Raw genomic sequence first — 24251 nt, 5'->3', positions numbered from 1 at the left:
TATCGTAAAATGTATCATCAAATTCCTTAAAACATTAGATCTAATATGAAGAAATATAAATATTTAAGCTAATAAATTGTTAATCTTTTAAAATTCTGTTACATTTTATTTCATATTTGAGTTTTCTGCTCATAATTCATGAAAGCAGCAGCAAATGTGTTTGTTGACTGTAATCACTAAGTGTGTGTATGATTTCGTGTGTGTGTATGTGTGTATGTGTGTGTGATACTGCCCCCTCAAGCTTCTCTGTTTTCCTGTAACCTAATTTCTCCATCAACAAACCCGTTTGTGTGTGTGTGTGTGTGTGTGTGTGTGTGTGTGTGTGCGTGTGCTGTCGAGCTTTGAAGCTCAAATCAAGTTCTCTCTCCTGTTTGATCAAGCATCTTTACACTTTTTTTCTGTTTCATGAAGAACAACATTCTCTTTGAAGATGAGCATTCTGGCTCTTAATGATTCCGTGTGTCAATTTTGCTTTAGATCGGGGGTCTTCAGGCCGGGACCCCCGTTTGATAGTGACAGAGGTGGGACTCAATTACTTCAGCTTTGGTTGTTTGAAAGTGAACAACATCAAGCATCGAGAACCTTCTTTACCCTGTGTGTTCACTGGAGTGTTGGATCAGACTGTGGTTTTTTCAGGTGGTTGATTGCTGTTATAAAGTAACACTATGAAAATTCAGTTTGTGTGTTGCTATGGCTGGAATGTGACATCAGACATCAGGAAATAAAGCGTTACTCAAACAAAAGAGCATTATTCCTGCACGCGCACAGCGTGGGTCTTTCCTGAGGCTATCTCGACGAGCGGGCCGAGACCGATCCACTTACCTGGGGGTGTTGGTGGGTCAGTCTCAGGGGTGGATGGGGGTAAATGATTCTTTCTTGAGATCAGTTCCTCGCCCTTACTTCCCCAGTTTCTGCAGTAGCAGAGTATCTGCTTGATGTGTAACCACACTGTCCCTAACCATCATTACAATACGGGTTTACCGAGTTTACTGTCGTTCATGGATGCAAGTTTGCACAGAAAGGGTTGGCTTGTGATATGATCAGTGATATCCTGATGTGATAATATGTTTCAAAGCTGCGTGATATTTGCATATTTCAGATGTTTATTCGGAGCGCTGACGCTTGCTTAGCACAACATCCATGAAGGTTTTATTCGTCTAGACATTTTTTTTCCACATGAAAACAAATTCTATCCACAAACCAAGCATTTAAGATGGGTTAATAATGTGGTCATTCCAGTCCAGTGTTTTTCGACTTTCAAGAAAATCAAACCTCGGGAGTGACAAAAAGTCATCCAACGGTATGTGAAAGACGGACAGCATGACAAGACAAAACAAATTTGTGATTAAAATCCCATAAAATCCCATAAAGAAATTCCTAAATACATGTAGAAATATGACTGTTGTAACTTGTTTTATTTGCAGTATTTGAGGTCTGAAAAAATACAGAGCATCTTTTCTGTTATTCTATCCTGTTTCTCCAGTTTTCAGTTTAACAATATTTATACTTGAAATTTGGGAGAAACCTTGTTAGTTGTTCACAGAATGAAACAAAAATAATCATTTAAAGGGACAGTTTGTAAGAATTTTGCAGTAAAATATCCAAAACCACCAGGCCAATGTTATAATTAGTTTTCAGCTGAGTACTTACAATATCTCAAATGTTTCCAACTGCTTTTAAATCCTGTGAAATTCATCATTCTAATCAGTTTTCTGTGGTTGTTATTCAACACTCATAAATATTATTAAACTTGTAAATATTCCTTTGAAAAGATATCTGTGGATTATTTCTCCGTAACTCGAGTTACAGAAGCAGGTCGAGCCGGTTTGTCCGTTCAGCTGAGAGTTAGTAGCACAGAGAGTAGACAACACACTTGATTCTTTCACATGAGTAGATCACACTGCTGTCCAACACCCAGCAGAGTTAAACACACATCTCAGGTTTCTCGGCTAAATCAGTTTTCCTCTGCTGGATTTGATTCTGTGAGCTGTGCGGACTCATCCTGAAGGCTTTTAAGACTGAGCTGATCTGATCTGAGCTGATGCAAACACTTTAGATCAGAGCTCGTATATTCCATGCAGAAGGTATTTCACCTGGCTTTAGGTTTTTTGTTCTTTGAATGTTATGAGTTCATGGAAAGTATTAAGTTATCTTAAATGTGATGTTTAAATCTCTTGAGTCTTCGCGTTATTTTGTGTGATTTTCTACTGTCGGATTCTCATATAATTGTCACTTTCCATTCCACAGAAAACTATACAGTGGGAAGTTCAGAGGTGAAATCGGAATCGGCGGCGTCCCTTCAGCCGCAGACGTCTGTGACCTCTCTGCCGACCGGTTCTCCGGGACCCAAACGCTCCGGGACCACTGGAAACACTTTGAAAAAGTGGCTCACCAGTCCCGTGCGCCGTCTCAGCCACGGCAAGGGCGACAACGCTAACTCCAAAAAACCCAACAACAAGCAGCGCAAGAGAGACGGCCGCAAGAGCGTTGAACTGGGCCCGCAGCATCAGGACAGCACAGAAGAGGTATGTTACAGCGTTTACTGTCAATTAATCATTTGTTTCTCTCTGAAACAAAATAGTTAAATTTAGCAATGAGGTGGATCCACTTTTGTTTCATTGTTTTGTTTTTTGGTTTATGGCTGGATTTTCAGATGACGTAAGATTTAAGGAATGTGGTTGTCTGAGATAATGCAGCTATGCGTAACATAGTTAACATTCTTACAGTAATGTAATAGCACATGTAGATGTACTTTCATTTAATGTGCTGTCACATTGTATGATTGTCAAGTCAGCTGTCACGTTCAATGATAACAATCATCACTAAAGAGATATTCAGCAGTGAGATTCAGTTAAAAGCAGATGGAGAATGGATGTTTTTTTTCAGCGTATGATTGAATGCACGACACTGTGGTCACAATACAAGTCTTTCAAGATTTAAAGAAATGAAAGCGAAACTAGAATAACAGATTCATTACTAAAACAGTAACAGTTTCAACACAGTGAGATTGTTGTTTTATATACAACTTGTGTTATAGAATTGACAACATGTTAGGTTTATTTGAACCTTATAATGTAATATAATTTAATATACTATATGAATTTATAATGTATATAAAATGTATCAATTAAAAAGATGAATAGGTTACTTACTTAAAAAGTAATACTACTTGAATTTTAAAGGGGTCATATGACACGGATATAAGAAATATTATGTTTTTTTTAGATGTTATGCAATGTGTTTACACGATTTAAGCTGCATTTTCCACATATTGTGCATGTTTTTATCTCCTCTTTGCTCCGCCTGACTGAAACTCGTGATTTTTTTCAAAGCTCATGGCTCTGAAAAGTGAGGTGTGATGTGATTGGACAGTTAACATGTGTGTAGTGATTGGTGGAATACTGCAAGCATGTGAAGGAAATGTAACGCCTCTTACCATATTTGGAACATCAGGTTCCTCTTCAATTGTACTGACAGATACACCACCTTACTTGCGTATACATTTGGGCGATCTTAGTCAAATCAGACCACCAGCTGACGTAGATTTATGGGGGTGTGATTGCACGAGGGGTTTTAAGGCAGGTCTGGGTGAGCAATCGCCCTTAAATAGAATGCATCTTTTTGTTTCTGACACTTTCATTTTAGCAATTTTACGTGTCTAATACATGGATGGGCAACTGATAACACACCAAAGACCCAGAAAAACTTGTTAGCGCCATATGACCCCTTTAAAAGCTAAAGCTAAACCCTGAAGAAGAACTCATAAAGCAGTCAAATAAAAACATTATAAACAAACGCAGAGAAAAATAAGTCAAGTTTTTCTAAATTTACAATTTAAAGGTACAGAATGTGTTTAGGTAAAATTATTGTTTTTGTTTCATTCTGTGAACAATATTTCTTGTTTCTATTTGCATTCATTAGCAGAAACTGAAAACTGGAGAAACAGGTTAGAATAACAGAAAAGATTCTCTGTATGTTTTCAAACATCAAATACTGCAAAGACAACAAGTTTAGATTCACTTCTAAGCAACACAACAGTCATATTTCTACATGTAGGAAAAGGTTAAATATGATTTTAGCTGTCATGCTGTCAGTATTTCACATTGCTGTTGGATGACTTTATGTCACTCCTGAGGTTTGATTTGAATAAAAAATCTAATAGACACTGAACTGAAATAACCACAATACATCTAGAGATGATGATTACATAAACTCTTCATTTTTTAGGCGGCTGTATATGTTGGCACAGGTCACATTAAAATATCACCATACAGTAGCTCTATAATACATATTGTCATTTATGGTTTTGAGATCTATTGTGTCATGATACACCTTTCATCTTACATGAATCAAACTGTGCTCTGATTTTCCAGAATACCAAAGTTTCCAATTCAAATATTTAATATCGGGTGACATTTTTTCTTTTACTGTTATATTTTACACTAATCTTTATTTCAGAATTGTGAAGAATTTTTGGAGAAACATTTGAGAAAAAGTGAATCCTTTAAAGAGAGCTCATTTATGAAAGCAGATGTTTGTTGAATCCTGTAAAACATTTGTGTGATGTTGTCTCTGTGTGTTTGTTTGTGAAGAGGGTAAGGCGAGGAGTGAACAGTGGTGGAGAAGAGGAGGCTGAAGACGAACCTCACACCCCCCTCCCTCCTCCAATGGAGATCATCAAAGACCCTTCGGCTCAGGAGGAGAAGGTGAACCGCATGAGCATTTCAATCTATTGTATTTCACTTCTTCTCCTGCTGGAGGCTTCAAAGCAGACGAGACACCTGTGACCCATTTCTGTGTTTGCTTATGTGACATTTAAATAACAAAAGGATGAACAATCACACGTTTAACACAAACAACAGTTTCTTTTCTACTGTGCTATTTTTAACATGTTCGAAAATAAATCAGAATCCAAATAATATGTGTAAAACCTAAGGACTCGAGAGTATTAACATCATATGTTATTCTTTTTATTATGAAGATGATAAGAAATGTTTTGTACCTTGCTCAAAATTCGATTCATTTTGCCATTTCTCAAAAAAAGATCAGATTGCGTTTTCTTTGGGTATTTAATGTCCGCGTTTAAGGAGTTAACTCGCTACTTTTTCTTTTGGTTTTGATTCTCATCTCGTATCTTTCAGACTCCAGACTCGGGATCTTTCCCAGTTTTGGGAAGCATCGCCCCGTCCGATCAGACGGCCAGAGATCCAGAGACTGAGCAGAAGAACAAGGCCATGAGAGGAAGAATGTAAGACACCGAGTGATATAAAAATGGCGTCTTGTATTCATGAATTACCCACAATCCAGTTCATCCAGCACAAACACACCCATCTCGACTCTTTGAGCCGTGTTCAACAATAATAAGCACTCTTAAATAACAGAGGACATATAACAGAAAATACTGTTTGTGCACCCACCCGACTCATTTTAATATATCTTATTTTTCTCAGTGAATTAAGACAGTAATACGATGTTTGTGAATGTAATATGTGTCCACAGGTTTGTGTTAAATGAAATGGTGCAGACAGAGAGAGACTATGTGAAGGATCTGGGTGTCGTTGTGGAGGTATGTCTGATAGATCATCACTTCATTTATGTGTTCTTTCATCTGTATTCTGTAACAGATTTCATTTCAGTTGTTAAATGTCACGTCATGACGCAACATATTTCAATATTTGGTTGAACCTTTAATTCTTTTCTCAATCTTCCAATTTTTGATTTAATGTACGTCATTTTACAACTAATGCTTTAAAGATGCATAAAGATTTATTCGTAAGCTTTTGATAAATTTGTCTGAAATGTAAACTTAATGAACGCAAAAATAAAAACTACTATTCTTGTATTCATGGTGATGTCAGTACGAAGCCGAAGAGCGCTCTTACACAATACATACACAACATATCGCATGAACTATTTGATAACTTATCATCTTTGCATCATGAACTTGATCTCCAGAAAATCATATGTACAACTTCAAAACTGAGTGTCCAACTGTTTTGTTTGTGCTGTCAGGGCTTCATGAGACGGATCGGAGAGAAGGGTGTTCCAGAGGACATGACGGGGAAGGATAAGATTGTGTTCGGGAACATTCATCAGATCTACGACTGGCATAAAGAGTAAAGCGCATCTCTTTATCGTCCTGTCAAATGTTCTACCAGCTGGAGCTCCAAACTAAACCTAAAGCTGGATGTGAAGGAATTTGACTGAGAAATAAATATAGATTTTGAAAAGCCACACGCTTTTATAGCACATATTTAAACCCATGACTTTGACATGGAAAAACAAACAAAGCCCTTTCAATGACCTTTAAATATTCACATTAAAATAGAAATGCATTAAGATGTAATCTGATGTGGTCGCAGACACAGGTCTCACACAACACTTCTGCGTGTGTGTTAGTTTTAACGTTTATCCCAAAAAATCTGTATGCAAATCATTTGCGTAAAAGTTCCTGGTTTGGTGGATAGTTTGGTCACGCACACACAGGACACGGGCTGAACTTACACAATGTCTTCTGTTCTCTTTTCAAAGTTTTTTTCTGGGTGAACTGGAGAAATGTCTGCAGGATCACAACATACTGGCCGAGCTGTTCATCAAGCATGTGAGTTTCTCTCTGCAGTTTGTGCGTGTTTGTGTGACATCACCTCAATGTGTTCTTGTGTATTTCAGGAGAGACGGTTACACATGTACGTCATCTACTGTCAGAATAAACCTCGCTCCGAGTTCGTTGTGGCCGAGTATGACACGTTCTTTGAGGTGAGTGAGAGCTCTGGACTGAACGGTGTCATGAGGTGATGGGGAAGAGCTTGTGTTTGAAGATGTTGTTGATGTTTTTATCAGGAGCTACAGCAGGAGATCGACTCCAGACTGTCCATCAGCGATTACCTGATCAAACCCATCCAGAGAATCACCAAATATCAGCTTCTGCTCAAGGTGAGCACACTTACCTGATCCCACCTCCAACAAAATACTGGAGTTACTCGTGAAAAATCATTACCAAATGACAAAAATATTGTGTTTCATACCATCTATGTGTGATATCTCAAATCATGTGACTAGTTTACAATAATTTAATAAGACTTTTCTGAAACCGATTGAAGATTACATAAGGATGACAATTTTGAATTTAATTATATATTTTTAAATAAGCATTTTCATGTATAAGAAAGAATATTTTTTTAAATAACTAATTAATTAATTATGAATTAATCAATAACAAATTATTACACTGTTTAATTTAAAAAAAGGATAACATTTCAAAAATAAATGTAAAATTATTTCAATATTTTGTAGAAATAATAATTTATACCCTGTATAAGAAAAGCTCATTATTATTAATGTAATTAATTATACATAATACATGATACATGATACATAATTACACAATTACACAATTTAAACTAAAGAAAGTACCAAAGATAACAATTTTTTAAATAATTCTAAAAATATTTAACAATTTATTTATATATAAGAAAAAAACATTATCAACTAATTAACTATAAAATAATTGATAATAAATAATTAAACAATTTAAAATGACTAAAATAGTATGTAAAATAATTATAAAAATAACTTTAAAAAAAAGTTAGAAAAAATAGAAATACAAATTGACGTATAAGAAATATTACATAGTAATTAATTAATTATGAAACAATTGATAATTATGTAATTTCAAATAAATAATATTATTCATTAAATAATAATACAAATTATAACTCTATTATATCATAATTGTGAAAGTCTGATATTGTGTCAGTCCTAATATATATAAAAAATATAAAAATTTGGTATAAATGCTCTAAGAACTACACATTTTTACGTTGAGTTTTACATGAATATTTGCACATTTAATAACAATGAAAACTGTATGTATGAGAATGACCAACTTTATAGTTAATATACAATTTCATAACATGGTCAAATTCAGGATTTTCTGTTCTTTATTTGAAGGACTTCCTGAAGTACAGCTCTAAAGCAGGTCTGGACTGTAAAGAGCTTGAGGTGAGTGGACTAAAGCAGTTGTACATCAATTACTGAAGTAAGAAAGTGTGTCATTTATTCATTTTGTTGGATTTGTGTTGTTCAGAAAGCGGTTGACCTGATGTCCCTGGTGCCCAAACAGTGTAATGATATGATGAATCTGGGTCGACTTCAGGGCTATGAGGTAAACTCACATCATTACATCATCAATTACATCCACAATGTTACTATCATCATTATCACAATTTCTGTGCCATTCATTACGAAGAATCACATTTGCGTTTGAATGTGACTGCATTTGAAGATGATGAAGAGGATGATGATGATATCACCGTGTTTCTTCACACAGGGTAAACTGATAGCTCAGGGAAAGTTACTGCAGCAGGACACGTTCTTCGTGACGGAGCAAGACTCTGGCGTTCTGTCTCGCAGTAAAGAGCGCAGGGTGTTCCTCTTCGAGCAGATCGTCATCTTCAGCGAGCTGCTGCGGAAGGGCTCGTCCACACCAGGGTACCAGTTTAAAAAGAGCATCAAGGTACGGCGGAATTTGTTCCCCACGGCCGCTCTGTGCGCATGCAGGACTTTGTTTGTGACGTGAGTTTACCTGTGCAGGTGAGCTATCTGAACATGGAGGAACATGTGGACGGTGACCCCTGCAAGTTTGTGCTGTTGTGCCGCGGCTCGTCCGAACGGCTAACGTTACAGGCGGCTAACGTCGACATCAAGAAAGAGTGGGTCCAAAGCATCCGACAACTACTGGACATGCAGATCGACTTCCTCGCCGGTGAGAGAAACGTTCAGAGAGATGAATGGAGCGATGAAGTGGCGGGTTTGATAATTCACTCGTTTGTATTTTCCTTCTGTGTTGGTGATCAGCTCTCCAGAACCCCCAGGATTATATTAAGAAGGATACTGGAAGTTCTCTGACCCGGCAGCTGTCCAATAGCAGCAGATCTTCTTCATCTCACCCCTCCACACCCCTCAAACCCAACACCTCACACAACGGAAGCCCCGCCCACAAACCCAACAAGCATGCAGAAGAGGTGAGCGTGTATTAGCCGAACATCACATCCTTCTGATCCGTCACAGAATGATCCACATCTCACGTGTAAACTTATCAATGGGCTTTGAAAACATTTGAAAGCTCTGAACCGGTATGACACCAAAAATCATTGGATCGCTGCTTCCGGTTTGGTTTCGGGAAACCAGAAACTGACTTCTGTCTCAGTTTGATCTTCAGCTCGGGGTCCTGAGATAAACGCATCACGTGAAAAGTCTCGGTGTGATTTATACATGTCGCAGTGCATGCTGGGAAATCCTGCTCCACAGGCCTGCTGTACACCGAGCTCGTCATATAGGCCAAAGAAATGCTGAATGAGAACTAGATCCACACCGTGACTATGACACAAAGTTAAAAAACGTTTAGTCAAGTGTGCGGTTGGTTTTGTAAAATTAAGAAAGCATACTTTCAGTCTACTCTACTTAAAAATAAACTTAAAATGACATCAAGTTTACTTGATCAGTATTGACTTGAGCATAGGTACATAGGCCTATACTTACATTCAATCTTTTAATAAGGTTGTTTGTAAATCTATGATGACGTATCCTAAGTACACTTGGCTTGTAGTTGTGTAGAGTATTAAATGCTATGATGAGAGTATAGTGAACTTTCATTATCTCAAAAATGCTTTACAAGTATTGAACTAGTAAACTATCAGTAGACTTATGAGTTCACTTGTAGTGTCTTTGCAGCACAAACAAAACATTATAAACTATTACTCAGTTAAATACTTTAAGTATACTTTTGTAAGCTTATTTAGTCCCGAGCAGAATTGAACCATTACACTTACAAGTATAGTACGACTACATTGATCTTACTCTACTATTTGAAGTGTACTTAAATCTACATGAACTGAAGTGAAGTGCACGTCCTGAAATGGGTTTGAAGTATATGTTGTTGTTATACTGCAGTGTTTGAGGGGAGGAGAGGAGGTAATGTCCTAGATTTCCCAGCTCTCCCTCTGTTCTCTTCTTCTGCAGTCTCGCTCTCTGTCGTGTTTTCCGCGGCTGTAATAAATCAGGCTGTCATTGAACAGCAGACTATAGGAGCAGCTCTCGACTGAAATGTCTCCGAGCTAAAGCGTTCTCTCCAGTTATTTATTCCCCGTGCCGGTGCCAGGTCAAGGTTGGCACAGATGGAGAGAGAGTGTGTATGTGAAGCTTTGTCCTGATTCGCTCTATCAGTGAGGACGGACTTTATGACCTACACAATGCTGGGATGTTCAGAATCACATTTTACTCCGGCTGTGATACCTGCCGTCTGATTTACATGAGATGAGATTAAAACTGAGTTATATGTAAATGATTGAATACAAAAACAAACATATGATCTGGTTTGGATCCAAAATGAGAATACTCAAATTTTCGGTAACACTTTCCTTGAAGCATGTATGTATAATGCAGTACAAAAGTATTTAAATGGATTGTAATGTCTTATAAATATTGTTATTACAGTTTATACATTATAACACTTAGCAATTCATTGTTAGTTGCACATTTTAAATTGGTTATACTTCTTTACAACTACATATAATGCATTACTACACACATTATGAAGAATTATAATGCATTTTACACTTTAATAACTCTTTATAATGCATTATACATTCAAGTGTTTTCTTATTTTAAATCATGTTTTTTATTGTGCATTTCAATTAATATCAAACTGCAGTTGATTTGTTTTGATTTAAGACATAATAACTAAAACAAATACAGCTAACTAACACAATAAAAAAACAATAAAAACATAATAACATAATAAAAAACATAATTCCTGAAAATAGATTTATCTCATTTTGGAACCAAACTCTTCATTCATAGATTAACCTTCTGTATGTAAATTATAAAAAAATGGATAAACTGAATAAAATAATGAGTATTTAATAAAAATCTGATTTTGAACATGAAATGAATATTCAGAATGGAATTTTAAAAAAGCTGAAGTGAGAACCTTTCTCTCGAAGAGAAAACAGAGAAGTACAGATTATAAATTTATATATACATAGTATAGTGTGTCAAGAATCACAACATATTTTTACTCCCCTGCTTAGGCCCAACTGGACCATTTTATGTTTTTTGTCCTGATACAGTACAGTGAAACCCTTTAACAATATATGATTGTTAAATAATCATATTCAGTATTGTTTGGATGGTGTTTCGTGGTAATGTTCTCGTGCTTCACGTGTATTTAATGCGTGTGTGTGTTTTGTTGTGTAGGAGCTGGACGACGGCGAGTGTAACGGTCTCTCATTCGTGCGGGTGACACAAGACTACAACGCAGTGAAAGAGGACGAGATCTGTGTGGTGGTTGGTGAGAAAGTACAGATCCTGGCGTCCAATCAACAGAACATGTGCCTGGTTTACCGACCCGCAAACAGCCAATCACCCGCAGCGGAAGGCTGGGTGCCCGGTCACGTGCTATCCTCCACCCGCTAAAGCCTTGAGAACCACTACAGCCAAAACTCAATCACATTCATCCTCCAGTAAACCAGCCTACTCTGTCAGACATGCCAATCAACCTCCACCAACAGGACGTCCCGCCCACTTCTGTCCATTGCAGTACAGTTAAAGACTGAAGATGCACGCTGGGAAAAACAGTGCGCTTCCCATACTCACTATGGGTGAAAAAATATACAGTATATAAAAAAACTGAAAAAAGAGGAAGTCGAAGAAAATCTATTATATTGTTAATAATTTAAAAAAAGATTGTGTTGTAAAGAGAGGAAACTGAGGTGAATTGTCAGTGAATTCTGTGTGGATGTGTATGGATGTCAATGTCATCATTCCTCATCATCTCGCTTCATTACACGCAAACAGACTGTTTCCAAATCATTGTCTTTCAGTCTATGCCAAGTCATTTGCACACTGTGTATATTTGATTATTATTGTATATTGTTTTTTTACAGCTGTTAGACGTGGCACATTTATGATTTCCTTCGGTTCTGTCGAAAGGTTCAGTGTTTTGTATAAAGTATTCTGCACTTTTCAGACAAATAGTATCGGAGTGATGGCAGGTTGTGCAATGCTTACACTTGTACCTGTAACTAAAGATTTAAATGTATTATTCTGTATCATTTTAAAGTTGTACATAATATTTTTGACATTGCCATGATAGAAACATAGCAGAGGAAACGGTCCTCTCGCCGGACTCGAAAACAAACAAAAAGAAACAAGACTCTGGTAGTGTGCACTGCCTCTCTGAATTTTACATTTGACATCATCAGATTTAGTATGTAATAAGTTGTCATCTGAATCATGTCAGGCCAGATGTTTACTCAGATTAGTCGATAAAAAATGGATGTTGTTGATTTCCGAAGCGTAGTCTCTGCTGTCAGCGTTCTGTAAATAAACCTAAAAGACAATTCTAGGTATTTCACATGTTAAACCCTGGAATGTTGTTCATAATAAAGCTGACAATTTTTCATCTTGGACACCACGTGTTCTGTATTGGGTTTTTTACACAACAGTGGTCAGATGCAGAGAAGCAATTGTATTTCATCAAGTTTTTTTACTTTATAAAATTGATAGTCAATTTACATTTTTATGAAATGCATTTCTTTTTTTTCAAAATGTGTAGTTTTACTCTATAAAGAATATTCATAACCAGTGTTGTCAATATTTAGCTACCATAATATGTAAGAGAGCTATTTTGCGTTCACATTATATATATTATATTATATACCCATCAGATTGACTTGATATGAAGCTAATTTCTGAAAATCCTTCTTATTCTTTGTTAAATTAGATACAGTATATTTTTGTGATCAGACAACATGATGGAGTCCATTAGATACAGTGTCGTCTCATGATGGTTGACGTGCAGTGCACACAGACGCCGTGAGGGGGCAGGATTGCTCATTCTGTCACATCCCACAAATTAGTTAACTACATTGTTGCCGTTTACAATGTTAAGATTCCCAGGAAAACCACAGTAGCAGAATTCTTTTATTTCCTTGAACATTTTGTCAAATTCCTCACCAGGTCATCACAAAAAGTAAACCCAAATTTAATAATGCATGTGGTTAAACTAGGAGAAAGATGGAAATAACTGGTTTGGTCAATATAGGGCTACATTTATATTTATATATCCAAAGTAACTTACATTTCATGATACTATACATTTGTATTTAAGTAAGGCTAAAGTCTCAATTTATTTGTTTTTTCTCAGTTGTCCAAATTAACTTCAAACAGCTCCTCCCTGATGATAAAAACCATAGAAACTACACTACACATATAATTACAAAACATTTAACCATTAAAACCAACACAAAATATCTTTAAGTTGTGTGTTTAGAGTCTTGTACCCCAGTAGGATTTAATAGTGTCATCAACAGAACGCAACACATTACCAGTAGAGACACGCAGGGACCAAGACAGCTTCCATTAAAACCAATACAATTCCTATTATAACCATTACATTGCTTATGATCCTTTTTTAAAAGAGAGATTTGGTTAAATTGCTCAACATGTTTCAACACATCCACACGTCTTAACCACATGCCACATCAACGCTTGAGCAACGGAAAACCGCACTACTGAACCACCCAAGTCAGATTGTTTACTCTATTAAATATTATAATAAGTACAAGGCTAAATGAATATGATCTTTAAAGAACTCAGATTAGAGCAATAAATTATTTTACTTTTACAGACTGCAGTGAAGAGCAGGTTTTGTCGATCTGTCTGTTGCACGTCTGCAGTCATCATCACAGAAATAGTAAACCGTGTGTCTCTCGTCTGCAATAATGACTTTGCGTTTAAGGCACATACAGCCTGGTCCTTACATTTATTTCATTTACTTATAAAAAACACCTTAATAATAAAAATGCACTGCTGACCTCCAACACCTCAGCTGAAAGTATCTGTTGAAATATTTCATCTTGATTTCTTATATTTTGATTGCTACTTTCTATTTGTGTTACATTTACAGACGATGTTGCACGAAAACAGGTTTGGAATTAAATGAATTAAAAGTGCAGAATGAATCGACACGCGGCGTCCCTTCAGGCTCGGGGCAGAAAGCGCAGGTCAATGGGTTGGGATGGAATGAGTAGGGTTCGAGTCTTGGGCTGGATCGTCGGGGCCCCGTCCTCTGTTCTGACCTCATAATGTTGCACCAGCTGTGGGGTCAAAGGGTCAAGGGTTAAATTCATATGAGAGAGATAACAGAAAAGTCTGAGGTCACCAACGTTTAAATGGCAACATCCAATGAGACACAAGACTTGAAGACAAAATTTGAAATGAATGATTGTCTCTGAATTGTCTCAGTTGCTTCTCCAATATATTTAAAAGAAAAAATGCTGAGCAAATGAAGACTTTAGGGTTATTATCATTAAAGGTTAATTGAAGCAAATAAATTATAGGCCTAAATATATATATTTTTTAATTAAGAAACTTAACTGCCATTAATGGAAGTTTAAGCACTAAAGCACAAACTTTTTTAATAAAAATGAAACTTTAATATAAAAAATCTAACCTAAATAGCAATATTAAGAAATAATGTTAAATATACAAATAAATAAATAATAAAAATAATTAAGAATAAGAATAATATAATTATAATAAAACTCATTCATTAAAAGAAGAAGAAGAAGAGTAAGAATAAATGACGAATGGACATAACAAAATTTCTTCAAATTAAATTGACCATTAAATAAAAGTTAATTCAAATATATATTTTTTTTAAATCATGTGTTACAGGAAACATAAAGGAGAGAGATAGAAGCAGTAAAAGTGAATGTACAGATAACATGTGTCATACTCACTCTACACAGAGCAAAGTACATCTCCAGCTCGGCCACTCTCTTCCCCACACAGGCCCGCACGCCCACCCCGAACGGCACTGAACTGTACGGGTGATGTTGAGAGCGAGACGGGCTGTCTCTCAGCCACCGCTCTGGAATGAAACGCTCAGCATCCGGAAACTCATTTTCATCGTGACTGGCGGCGTAGTGACACAGATGAAACTGTGTCTGTCATGAGAGACAGACGGAGAGAAGACATGGACATTTATTGAATAAGAGATATTTGGAGAAATGTTTCATGATCTTTTGTGTGTGTATACAGTATGTTGATACCTTCTTAGGGAACCAATAATCATTCACGATGACTTCTGTATCCACAGTCAGGCGTCCGTTGCCGGGGACAACAGGATACATTCTTTTATTAAGAGGGTCATATCAGAAGAGCCTTTTACATCAGTAATCATATACATGCACTTTACATCACAATGAATCTGATTACGTCGTATGTCAGCCGCAGATATAGAATATATTGCACGAGTCATATGGAATTTTATGGTACATTTATGATGCTTTTACGGTCCGTCTCCTTACTCGTGCATTTCAATGGAAAAAACATCAAATAGCTGTTTTTTATAAAATCATCATTTATATTCCACGACAGCAGCACAGCCATGCATGTGTGCGATGTATGATTTCATGTTACGTTCCTCTACCTGAGAGTTTCTTTGATGACGGCTTTCATGAAGGGCATTCTGCTCAGGTGATCCGTGGTGGGCAACTCACCCTTCGGACACACAGAAATGACCTCATCGTACAGTCGCTTCTGTAACTCCGCATCTCGAGCCAGATGGTACAGAGTCCACGAGAGTGTGTTGGAGGTCTGATGAACACATAAGAAGAAAGAGACTGTAAAACATCTTATCGAATAATGTATATAAAGATCTTGAGGCACTGTATGGAACAGATGTATGACGGGTGAGTATAGGGGGAGAGGAGGTGTGTACGCTCTCTTCATATCAGCGCAGGGATCATAAACAAACAGAAACAGGTCAAGACAAGAGTAAGGAATGCTGCGCAGCAGGTTCTTGGTGCTGTGTGTGTGTGTGTGTGTTTGTATGTATGCGTGTTTGTATGTATGCGTGTGTGTGTGTGTGTTTGTATGTATGCGTGTGTGTGTGTGTGTTTGTATGTATGCGTGTGTGTGTGTTTGTATGTATGCGTGTGTGTGTGTGTGTGTTTGTATATATGCGTGTGTGTGTGTTTGTATGTATGTGTGTGTGTGTGTGTGTGTTTGTATGTATGCGTGTTTGTATGTATGCGTGTGTGTGTGTGTGTTTGTATGTATGTGTGTGTGTGTGTGTGTGTTTGTATATATGCGTGTGTGTGTGTGTGTGTGTGTGTTTGTATGTATGCGTGTGTGTGTGTGTGTTTGTATGTATGCGTGTGTGTGTGTGTGTGTTTGTATGTATGCGTGTGTGTGTGTTTGTATGTATGCGTGTGTGTGTGTGTGTTTGTATGTATGTGTGTGTGTGTGTGTGTTTGTATGTATGCGTGTTTGTATGTATGCGTGTGTGTGTGTGTGTTTGTATGTATGTGTGTGTGTGTGTGTGTGTTTGTATATATGCGTGTGTGTGTGTGTGTGTGTGTGTTTGTATGTATGCGTGTGTGTGTGTGTGTTTGTATGTATGTGTGTGTGTGTGTGTGTGTTTGTATGTATGCGTGTGTGTGTGTGTGTTTGTATGTATGTGTGTGTGTGTGTGTGTGTGTTTGTATATATGCGTGTGTGTGTGTGTGTGTGTGTGTGTGTTTGTATGTATGCGTGTGTGTGTGTTTGTATGTATGCGTGTGTGTGTGTGTGTGTTTGTATATATGCGTGTGTGTGTGTTTGTATGTATGTGTGTGTGTGTGTGTTTGTATGTATGTGTGTGCGTTTGTGTGTGTGTGTGTTTGTATGTATGCGTGTGTGTGTGTGTGTTTGTATGTATGTGTGTGCGTTTGTGTGTGTGTGTGTTTGTATGTATGCGTGTGTGTGTGTGTGTTTGTAGTGTGTGTGTGTGTGTGTGTGTGTGTGTGTGTGTGTGTGTGTTTGTATGTATGCGTGTGTGTGTTTGTGTGTGTGTGTTTGTATGTATGCGTGTGTGTGTGTGTGTGTGTGTGTGTTTGTATGTATGTATGTGTGTGTGTGTGTTTGTATGTATGTGTGTGTGTGTTTGTATGTATGTGTGTGTGTGTTTGTATGTGTGTGTGTGTGTAGTGTGTGTGTGTGTGTGTGTTTGTAGTATGTGTGTGTGTGTGTGTGTGTGTGTGTGTGTGTTTGCGGGATCATTGTGGAAAACCTCAGGAGACCTTGACTTTTCACAACATAGATTAGGAACACAAAACTTCACGTAAAATGCCATAAAGAAGCAATTAGAGACATGTGGGACGGTCGACAAGTCATACAAAAACTGCAGATAACTTGAATCTTATTTTAAAAAGGCATCTTTAGTATCATTTAGTAGTGTTGCTTCAAATAAGAAAGAATAAAATAGAGAATTTAGTACATCCATTACAAAATAGTAGATCTACATTTAATCAGAAGACAAACCAGTGTAGAATACTTCCCTGTTTAGTATACTTTCTAGTTAATACACCTGCTTAGTATAATTCCTTAAAAAAATCTATAGTATATTCCATTAAGTTCCAGTTTCCTATACTTCCAATGTTAGCATACTTCCCATTAAAACGTTGGTTTAAAAAGTTGTATACTTCACTATCATTACACATTACATTCTATACTTCACATAAAAACAGTTAAGTATACTTCCAATTTAAATAATATATGGTATACTTTCTATTAAAAACTTGTTTAGTATACTTCCCGATTAGTATTCCAGCTTATTATATTTCCATAAGAATGATTTAGTAAACCTTCCATTAAAACCCAGTTTAGTATACTTTCCATTTAAAAATACACTGTATAGTATGCTTTCATTTAATTGCCATTTTAGAAAACTTTCAATAAAATTATATACTAGAATACTATATATTAGTATACCAGAAATGACATAATACACTTCCCATTAAAACCTTGTTTAGTATAGACTGACATATACAGACAACAGGAAAGACGACATATACAGGACAGCAGAATACATGACAGAACAAAACAGTTAAAAAGACAGAGAAAAGTACTGGAGGATGACAAATTAAGATTACGTCAACAGACAACATACAAGTCAACATATACTGATTTAACTGAATAAGTAGGCAATGGCTCTAGACCATAAGTATTCAATTAAAGTTCCAACTTCTCTACTGTACTGTAACTCATCTATTGCATCACTGCATCTATTGCATAACTAACTGCATCTACTCATCTACTGCACTGTAACTTCAATAACTGCATTAACTCATCTACTGCACTGTAACCTTAATAACCGCATTAACTCATCTACTGCACTGTAACCTTAATAACCGCATTAACTCATCTATTGCATCACTGCATCTATTGCATAACTAACTGCATCTACTCATCTATTGCACTATAACTTCAATAACTGCATTAACTCATCTACTGCACTGTAACCTTAATAACCGCACTAACTCATCTACTGCACTGTAACTTCAATAATTGCACTAACTCATCTACTGCACTATAACTTCAATAACTGCATTAACTCATCTACTGCACTGTAACCTTAATAACCGCATTAACTCATCTATTGCACTATAACTTCAATAACTACATTAACGCATCTACTGCACTGTAACCTTCATAACCGCATTAACGCATCTACTGCACTGTAACTTCAATAACTGCATTAACTCATCTACTGCACTGTGACCTTAATAACCGCATTAACTCATCTATTGCACTATAACTTCAATAACTACATTAACGCATCTACTGCACTGTAACTTCAATAACCGCACTAACTCATCTACTGCACTGTAACCTTAATAACCGCATTAACTCATCTACTGCACTGTAACTTCAATAACTGCATTAACTCATCTACTGCACTGTAACCTTAATAACCGCATTAACTCATCTATTGCACTATAACTTCAATAACTACATTAACGCATCTACTGCACTGTAACCTTAATAACCGCATTAACTCATCTACTGCACTGTAACCTTAATAACCGCATTAACTCATCTATTGCACTATAACTTCAATAACTACATTAACGCATCTACTGCACTGTAACCTTAATAACCGCATTAACTCATCTACTGCACTGTAACCTTAATAACCGCATTAACTCATCTATTGCACTATAACTTCAATAACTACATTAACGCATCTACTGCACTGTAACCTTAATAACCGCATTAACTCATCTATTGCACTATAACTTCAATAACTACATTAACGCATCTACTGCACTGTAACTTCAATAACCGCACTAACTCATCTACTGCACTGTAACCTTAATAACCGCATTAACTCATCTACTGCACTGTAACTTCAATAACTGCATTAACTCATCTACTGCACTGTAACCTTAATAACCGCATTAACTCATCTATTGCACTATAACTTCAATAACTACATTAACGCATCTACTGCACTGTAACCTTAATAACCGCATTAACTCATCTACTGCACTGTAACCTTAATAACCGCATTAACTCATCTATTGCACTATAACTTCAATAACTACATTAACGCATCTACTGCACTGTAACCTTAATAACCGCATTAACTCATCTACTGCACTGTAACCTTAATAACCGCATTAACTCATCTATTGCACTATAACTTCAATAACTACATTAACGCATCTACTGCACTGTAACCTTAATAACCGCATTAACTCATCTACTGCACTGTGACCTTAATAACCGCATTAACTCATCTATTGCACTATAACTTCAATAACTACATTAACGCATCTACTGCACTGTAACCTTAATAACCGCATTAACTCATCTACTGCACTGTGACCTTAATAACCGCATTAACGCATCTACTGCACTGTAACTTCAATAACTACATTAACGCATCTACTGCACTGTAACCTTAATAACCGCATTAACTCATCTACTGCACTGTGACCTTAATAACCGCATTAACTCATCTACTGCACTGTGACCTTAATAACCGCATTAACGCATCTACTGCACTGTAACTTCAATAACCGCACTAACTCATCTACTGCACTGTAACCTTAATAACTACATTAACGCATCTACTGCACTGTAACCTTAATAACCGCATTAACTCATCTACTGCACTGTAACCTTAATAACCGCATTAACGCATCTACTGCACTGTAACTTCAATAACTGCATTAACTCATCTACTGCACTGTAACCTTAATAACCGCATTAACTCATCTATTGCACTATAACTTCAATAACTACATTAACGCATCTACTGCACTGTAACCTTAATAACCGCATTAACTAATCTACTGCACTGTAACCTTAATAACCGCATTAACTCATCTATTGCACTATAACTTCAATAACTACATTAACGCATCTACTGCACTGTAACCTTAATAACCGCATTAACTCATCTACTGCATTGTAACCTTAATAACCGCATTAACTCATGTATTGCACTATAACATCATCCTATAGAATATTCTGTGAAAACATAACAACATTATCTTCCATATTGACTGAATAATGACATTTTAAAGATTGAAATAAATGCTTGAAATTAATCTTTGATGCTTGTTATCTAATAATTTATTAGATTATGAATCTTTAGCCTGAGTTTTAACAGGGTCACATATGTTTGCATGCTGATCAATAATGCTAAAGCTAAATGTCACAAATATTGTCGAAATGTTGGAGACCTATAACAAACAGTAAACAGACTTACGTATACAAATACTTTAATATTGCTGCGTTTTCTTTACTGTTGTGTGTCCATTTACCTGCTCTGTGTGTCTGCACTAGCCTACTGTTGTTATAATAAGCACGTGTCTGCTGCCCTTCATGAGACGCCTCTTTGGCGACAGAAGCAGCGTGCGAGGGTCGGAAAGAGTTCAAACGAAACGTGTTTGGCACTAGATTAAGATATTAGAGGATATAGCTTCAAAAGATCAATTACATAAATGTTCCTGAGAGCGTGTGTGATGGGATTCTCCGTTATGTAGATGCGCGGCTCAATTTAGACAACCAAAATAGTCAAGTGTTTTAATTGGTATATCAGCCTATGTCTCGCGGTCCGGATGGAACCAAGCAAAGGTCCGGAACCGGCATGTGGTCCGCTTATTGAGACCCATTGCTCTAGACAAAGACAAATGTAAAGCACAAGGCACAAAGCAGGCAACACATTTTTGGCACATATGGAACCCCATATAAAATAGGTTTCATGTTGACTCCTAAGTTCTCTGTTGTGTTTATTATGATCTGTAAACAAGCAGAGATTTGTACCGTGTCCACACCGCCCAGCAGAAGCTCTGTGATGCTGATGTACACTTCTGCTAAACTCAGTTTGTTGCTGGACAACAGATAAGTGAGATACATCCCCTCCACCTGCTCTCCGCGACTCATCTGGGCTTCAATCTGCTTCACCTTCTTGTCTATCAAACTCCGGGCTGAACAACAGTCAAAAAAGAGAGAGAGAGAAAGAGAGAGAGAGAGAAGTATGCACAATGTTTGTTTCACAATCTGTCTTATGTCCCTGAACCACACCCCGTCACAAACGTGTTAAACCGATCAACCATACCTACGTCTATCAATTCATCCCACGCCTGGACGAAGCGTTTCCAGAAGGGGAAGATGCCACGGCTCCAGCGTGGGAAGAAAAGAACCGTCTCAGAGAGCGTCAACATGTCATTGACGGCGGTTATGAAGCGCAGTGTGTCCGTGGGGATCTCCTCCTGTAGACATCCCAACCTTGTTTCAAACAGAATAGAAGAGATTCCTGAAAGACAAGAAGAAAAATCACATCTGTGTTTTTATAGAGCAGTCTTGTCGTCCCGATACGCATATGTTCCTACACATACCTTCAAAACCAAATTTGTAAAGCTCAGATGCCAGGTCGTGGATGGTGCTCTGGTCGTGACTGCGCAGACGCAGAAGCTCCAGGCGCTGCAGGAGATCAGACACGACCTCGTGAACGATGGGCGCGTACGCCGCCACCTCCTTCAGTTTCAGCATTTTAGGATTCAGAGCACTGCGGATACGATACCACTCAGGACCCGTGCTTAAGACACAGAGACAATAAAAATCACAGCTTGAAAATGATACGCAGCGTTTCTACAACATGAGCTGTGTGTGTGAGATGCATACTCCACATGAAGTCCATACGCCTGTCCTCTCATGTCTCTGTACTCTTTCCAGTGTGACAGATCCGTCCGAATGGGGTAGCGGCCCTCCTGGCGGATCACCTGTTGGATCAGATCTGCACTCGCCACGTTCACCACATCAAACGGCCCGAAGCGAGAACGCCAGATGTTACCGTACAGCCGCTTGTGCTCCACCTGCATGACAGACAGGTGAAATATAACAAACCGTGCTACTTACAATTCACGGACAATGTTTGACCCCAAAGGTCTGTGCGACATAAAACAATTGGCCACTGGGAGGCGCTGTCACGCGTTAAAACTAACCCCGTGTATGTTCTATACATTATTTGACAAAAACAAGTGATTCAATTCATATGTATAAACCGTTTAACTTTTTCTCAAGAACCGTTGATGTCCATCAAATTGTCTATTAAATGTAAAAAAAAATCACCGAATACAAATCTAATTGGTGTGAAGTATTAGCGTATTAAAAGTAACGTATAAATAAAGATCAAATAAACATTATATAAATCTGTTTTTTATTCAATTTCATTTCTATACTTCTATTGTGAACTCTGTCACAATTTTGCGTGGTTGCAAAGCAGCTTTACAGAAGACAAAACATTCTTGAAACATAAAAATAAGAAAAAGACAAATGATAAATAAAAATAAAATAAATAGAATACTTATATTAATGTTAGAATGATAAAAGTACAATAAAATAATACCTAATGTTTAGGTATATAGTGTGTATATTCCTGATTTAATTATATATTTAAAACATTCATATCAATTTATTATTAGTTAATTTTCACGAGAGTGAACTGAAATAGTCGCCATTTAACAAAACGCTTAGAAATAGAACTTATACGCAAACTTGACAGCTGTTAAATAAACATTTAAGTGTGTTTTACCTGCATTGCGTGACTTTTATCGGCATATCCTTTAATAAAGAGCCAGTATGCAGTGGTCGTCAGACTCGGTCCCGGTAAATCATCGATAGTTTTATGTTTTCCAGCCTCCGCTGCGGCGCTCTGCGCGTGTAAAGCGCCTGATTGACACTTGATGCCTCGCGAGATGAATTCATTCAGCGGTGCAAGTTTTCTACCGACACCGACTGCGAGGCGATCGGTTCTCACGAGAGAGCACAACATGATAAACCTCATCCGCTCCACATGAGATCTGCATGAACAGCTTCACATCGCTGATGTTCTTCTAGAGAAGGGCGGGTCTCAAACTTACAGAGTTCCCTACATAGACAGCAATTCAACATGTGTTAGACTGCAAGTCGACGAGTTTGCTGACTGATGTACGGTAGTGACTAAAATATACTTTTATTATTAACTTATATTAAAGACTTATTATTGTGTTGTTTCAACTGGATTGTAAAATGAAGCTTTAGCTTTTCTGTAGCTCAGTGGTAGGAAGGTTGTGGGTTCGATCCCAGGGGATTGCAAATACCTATGTAAAATGTATAAGATAAAGCAATGTAAGTCCCTTTGGATAAAAGCGTCTGCCAAATGCATAAATGTAAATGTAAAAATAATGTAAAGGTTGAGTTTTTTTCTCTATGCAGTTCATCAGAATAAACCCTTATTCCCTGATACAATTATTTTTCACAAATAAACACCTCAAACAAGTTTTGTGTTTACTGTTGGTTCTTCATGGGTACTGAAGGATTTAATCATTTAATTAGTTACGTAATTACATTTAATCATTTAATTAGATTTGTCTTATATAGAGGTGAAGTCATAATATTGTGAGTGTTTTAATACATACATTTGATACCCAAGCTATGTGCTGATATTGAAGTGCTTGCAGCAGAGGAATGTGAGTTTGTGGGGGAGAAAAGGCATCTTCTGCTGCAGTTGTTTAGGGGGTTGGGGGAGGTATTTGGAATGTTGTTTCAGAAGTGTTTTACAGGAACGAGATAAGGCAGAAGTTGGTGATTGGTGGAGGCAGGGGGATCCCGGCCCCCGGCAGAAGAGAGATCGGTGTGAAATAACTATAAATGCTGTGGCCATGTGCTGTGGGGGTTGTTGTTCCTGGGAAGGACAGAGGGTGTTGTCCAGCAACCCAGCGCTGTATTTTTGTTAATCTGATTAATAAACCTCAGTTCGATTAGAAATCGCCTTTCTCCAATTTTTGGACATGCAGGGCATATTTTAAAGTCTAACAGTACAGACTACAAAAAGTTATTGAACGTTAAAATAACATTTAACATGCATT

At 37.2% G+C, this 24251-nt stretch overlaps 2 protein-coding genes across 4 annotated transcripts in view; one reads left to right on the top strand and one right to left on the bottom strand.

Moving 5' to 3' along the window:
* The window catches only part of kalrnb (kalirin RhoGEF kinase b), a 55418-nt gene extending 42948 nt beyond the window's left edge, over positions 1 to 12470 (top strand). For all 3 annotated transcript variants that reach the window (XM_056749812.1, XM_056749813.1, XM_056749815.1), the window contains 14 exons: positions 2248 to 2525; positions 4593 to 4706; positions 5142 to 5248; positions 5500 to 5566; positions 6013 to 6116; positions 6532 to 6601; positions 6670 to 6756; positions 6841 to 6933; positions 7951 to 8001; positions 8087 to 8164; positions 8330 to 8515; positions 8593 to 8764; positions 8857 to 9023; positions 11257 to 12470. In XM_056749812.1, coding sequence (XP_056605790.1) covers positions 2248 to 2525; positions 4593 to 4706; positions 5142 to 5248; positions 5500 to 5566; positions 6013 to 6116; positions 6532 to 6601; positions 6670 to 6756; positions 6841 to 6933; positions 7951 to 8001; positions 8087 to 8164; positions 8330 to 8515; positions 8593 to 8764; positions 8857 to 9023; positions 11257 to 11475 — 1793 coding nt within the window. In that variant the 3' untranslated portion in view covers positions 11476 to 12470. The remainder of the gene's footprint in view (positions 1 to 2247; positions 2526 to 4592; positions 4707 to 5141; positions 5249 to 5499; positions 5567 to 6012; positions 6117 to 6531; positions 6602 to 6669; positions 6757 to 6840; positions 6934 to 7950; positions 8002 to 8086; positions 8165 to 8329; positions 8516 to 8592; positions 8765 to 8856; positions 9024 to 11256) is intronic.
* A 520-nt stretch (positions 12471 to 12990) lies between these two features.
* Positions 12991 to 23389, bottom strand: LOC130424684 (sterol 26-hydroxylase, mitochondrial). The gene is made up of 9 exons (XM_056750553.1): positions 22937 to 23389; positions 22027 to 22217; positions 21741 to 21940; positions 21461 to 21658; positions 21166 to 21329; positions 15497 to 15663; positions 15117 to 15198; positions 14805 to 15011; positions 12991 to 14159 (listed from the first exon to the last, which is right to left on the bottom strand). Exons 1-9 carry the CDS (start codon positions 23186 to 23188, stop codon positions 14043 to 14045), a joined length of 1578 nt encoding a protein of 525 aa, XP_056606531.1. The 5' UTR covers positions 23189 to 23389; the 3' UTR covers positions 12991 to 14042.
* Between the last annotated feature and the right edge of the window lie 862 nt (positions 23390 to 24251).

This window comes from Triplophysa dalaica, chromosome 6 (assembly GCF_015846415.1).
Source record: "Triplophysa dalaica isolate WHDGS20190420 chromosome 6, ASM1584641v1, whole genome shotgun sequence".
NCBI lineage: Eukaryota > Metazoa > Chordata > Actinopteri > Cypriniformes > Nemacheilidae > Triplophysa > Triplophysa dalaica.
The sequence above is the reverse complement of the archived record's forward strand: the minus strand, read 5'-3'. Positions and strand labels throughout refer to the sequence as shown.

Coding starts and splice junctions, on each gene's coding strand:
- LOC130424684 (XM_056750553.1), bottom strand. CDS start 23,188: ATGAGGTTTATCATGTTGTGCTCTCTCGTGAGAACCGATCGCCTCGCA. Junction 21,941..22,026: donor GCGTATGGACTTCATGTGGA/GTATGCATCTCA, acceptor CTGTGTCTTAAG/CACGGGTCCTGAGTGGTATC. Junction 15,199..15,496: donor GTCATCAAAGAAACTCTCAG/GTAGAGGAACGT, acceptor TCTTAATAAAAG/AATGTATCCTGTTGTCCCCG.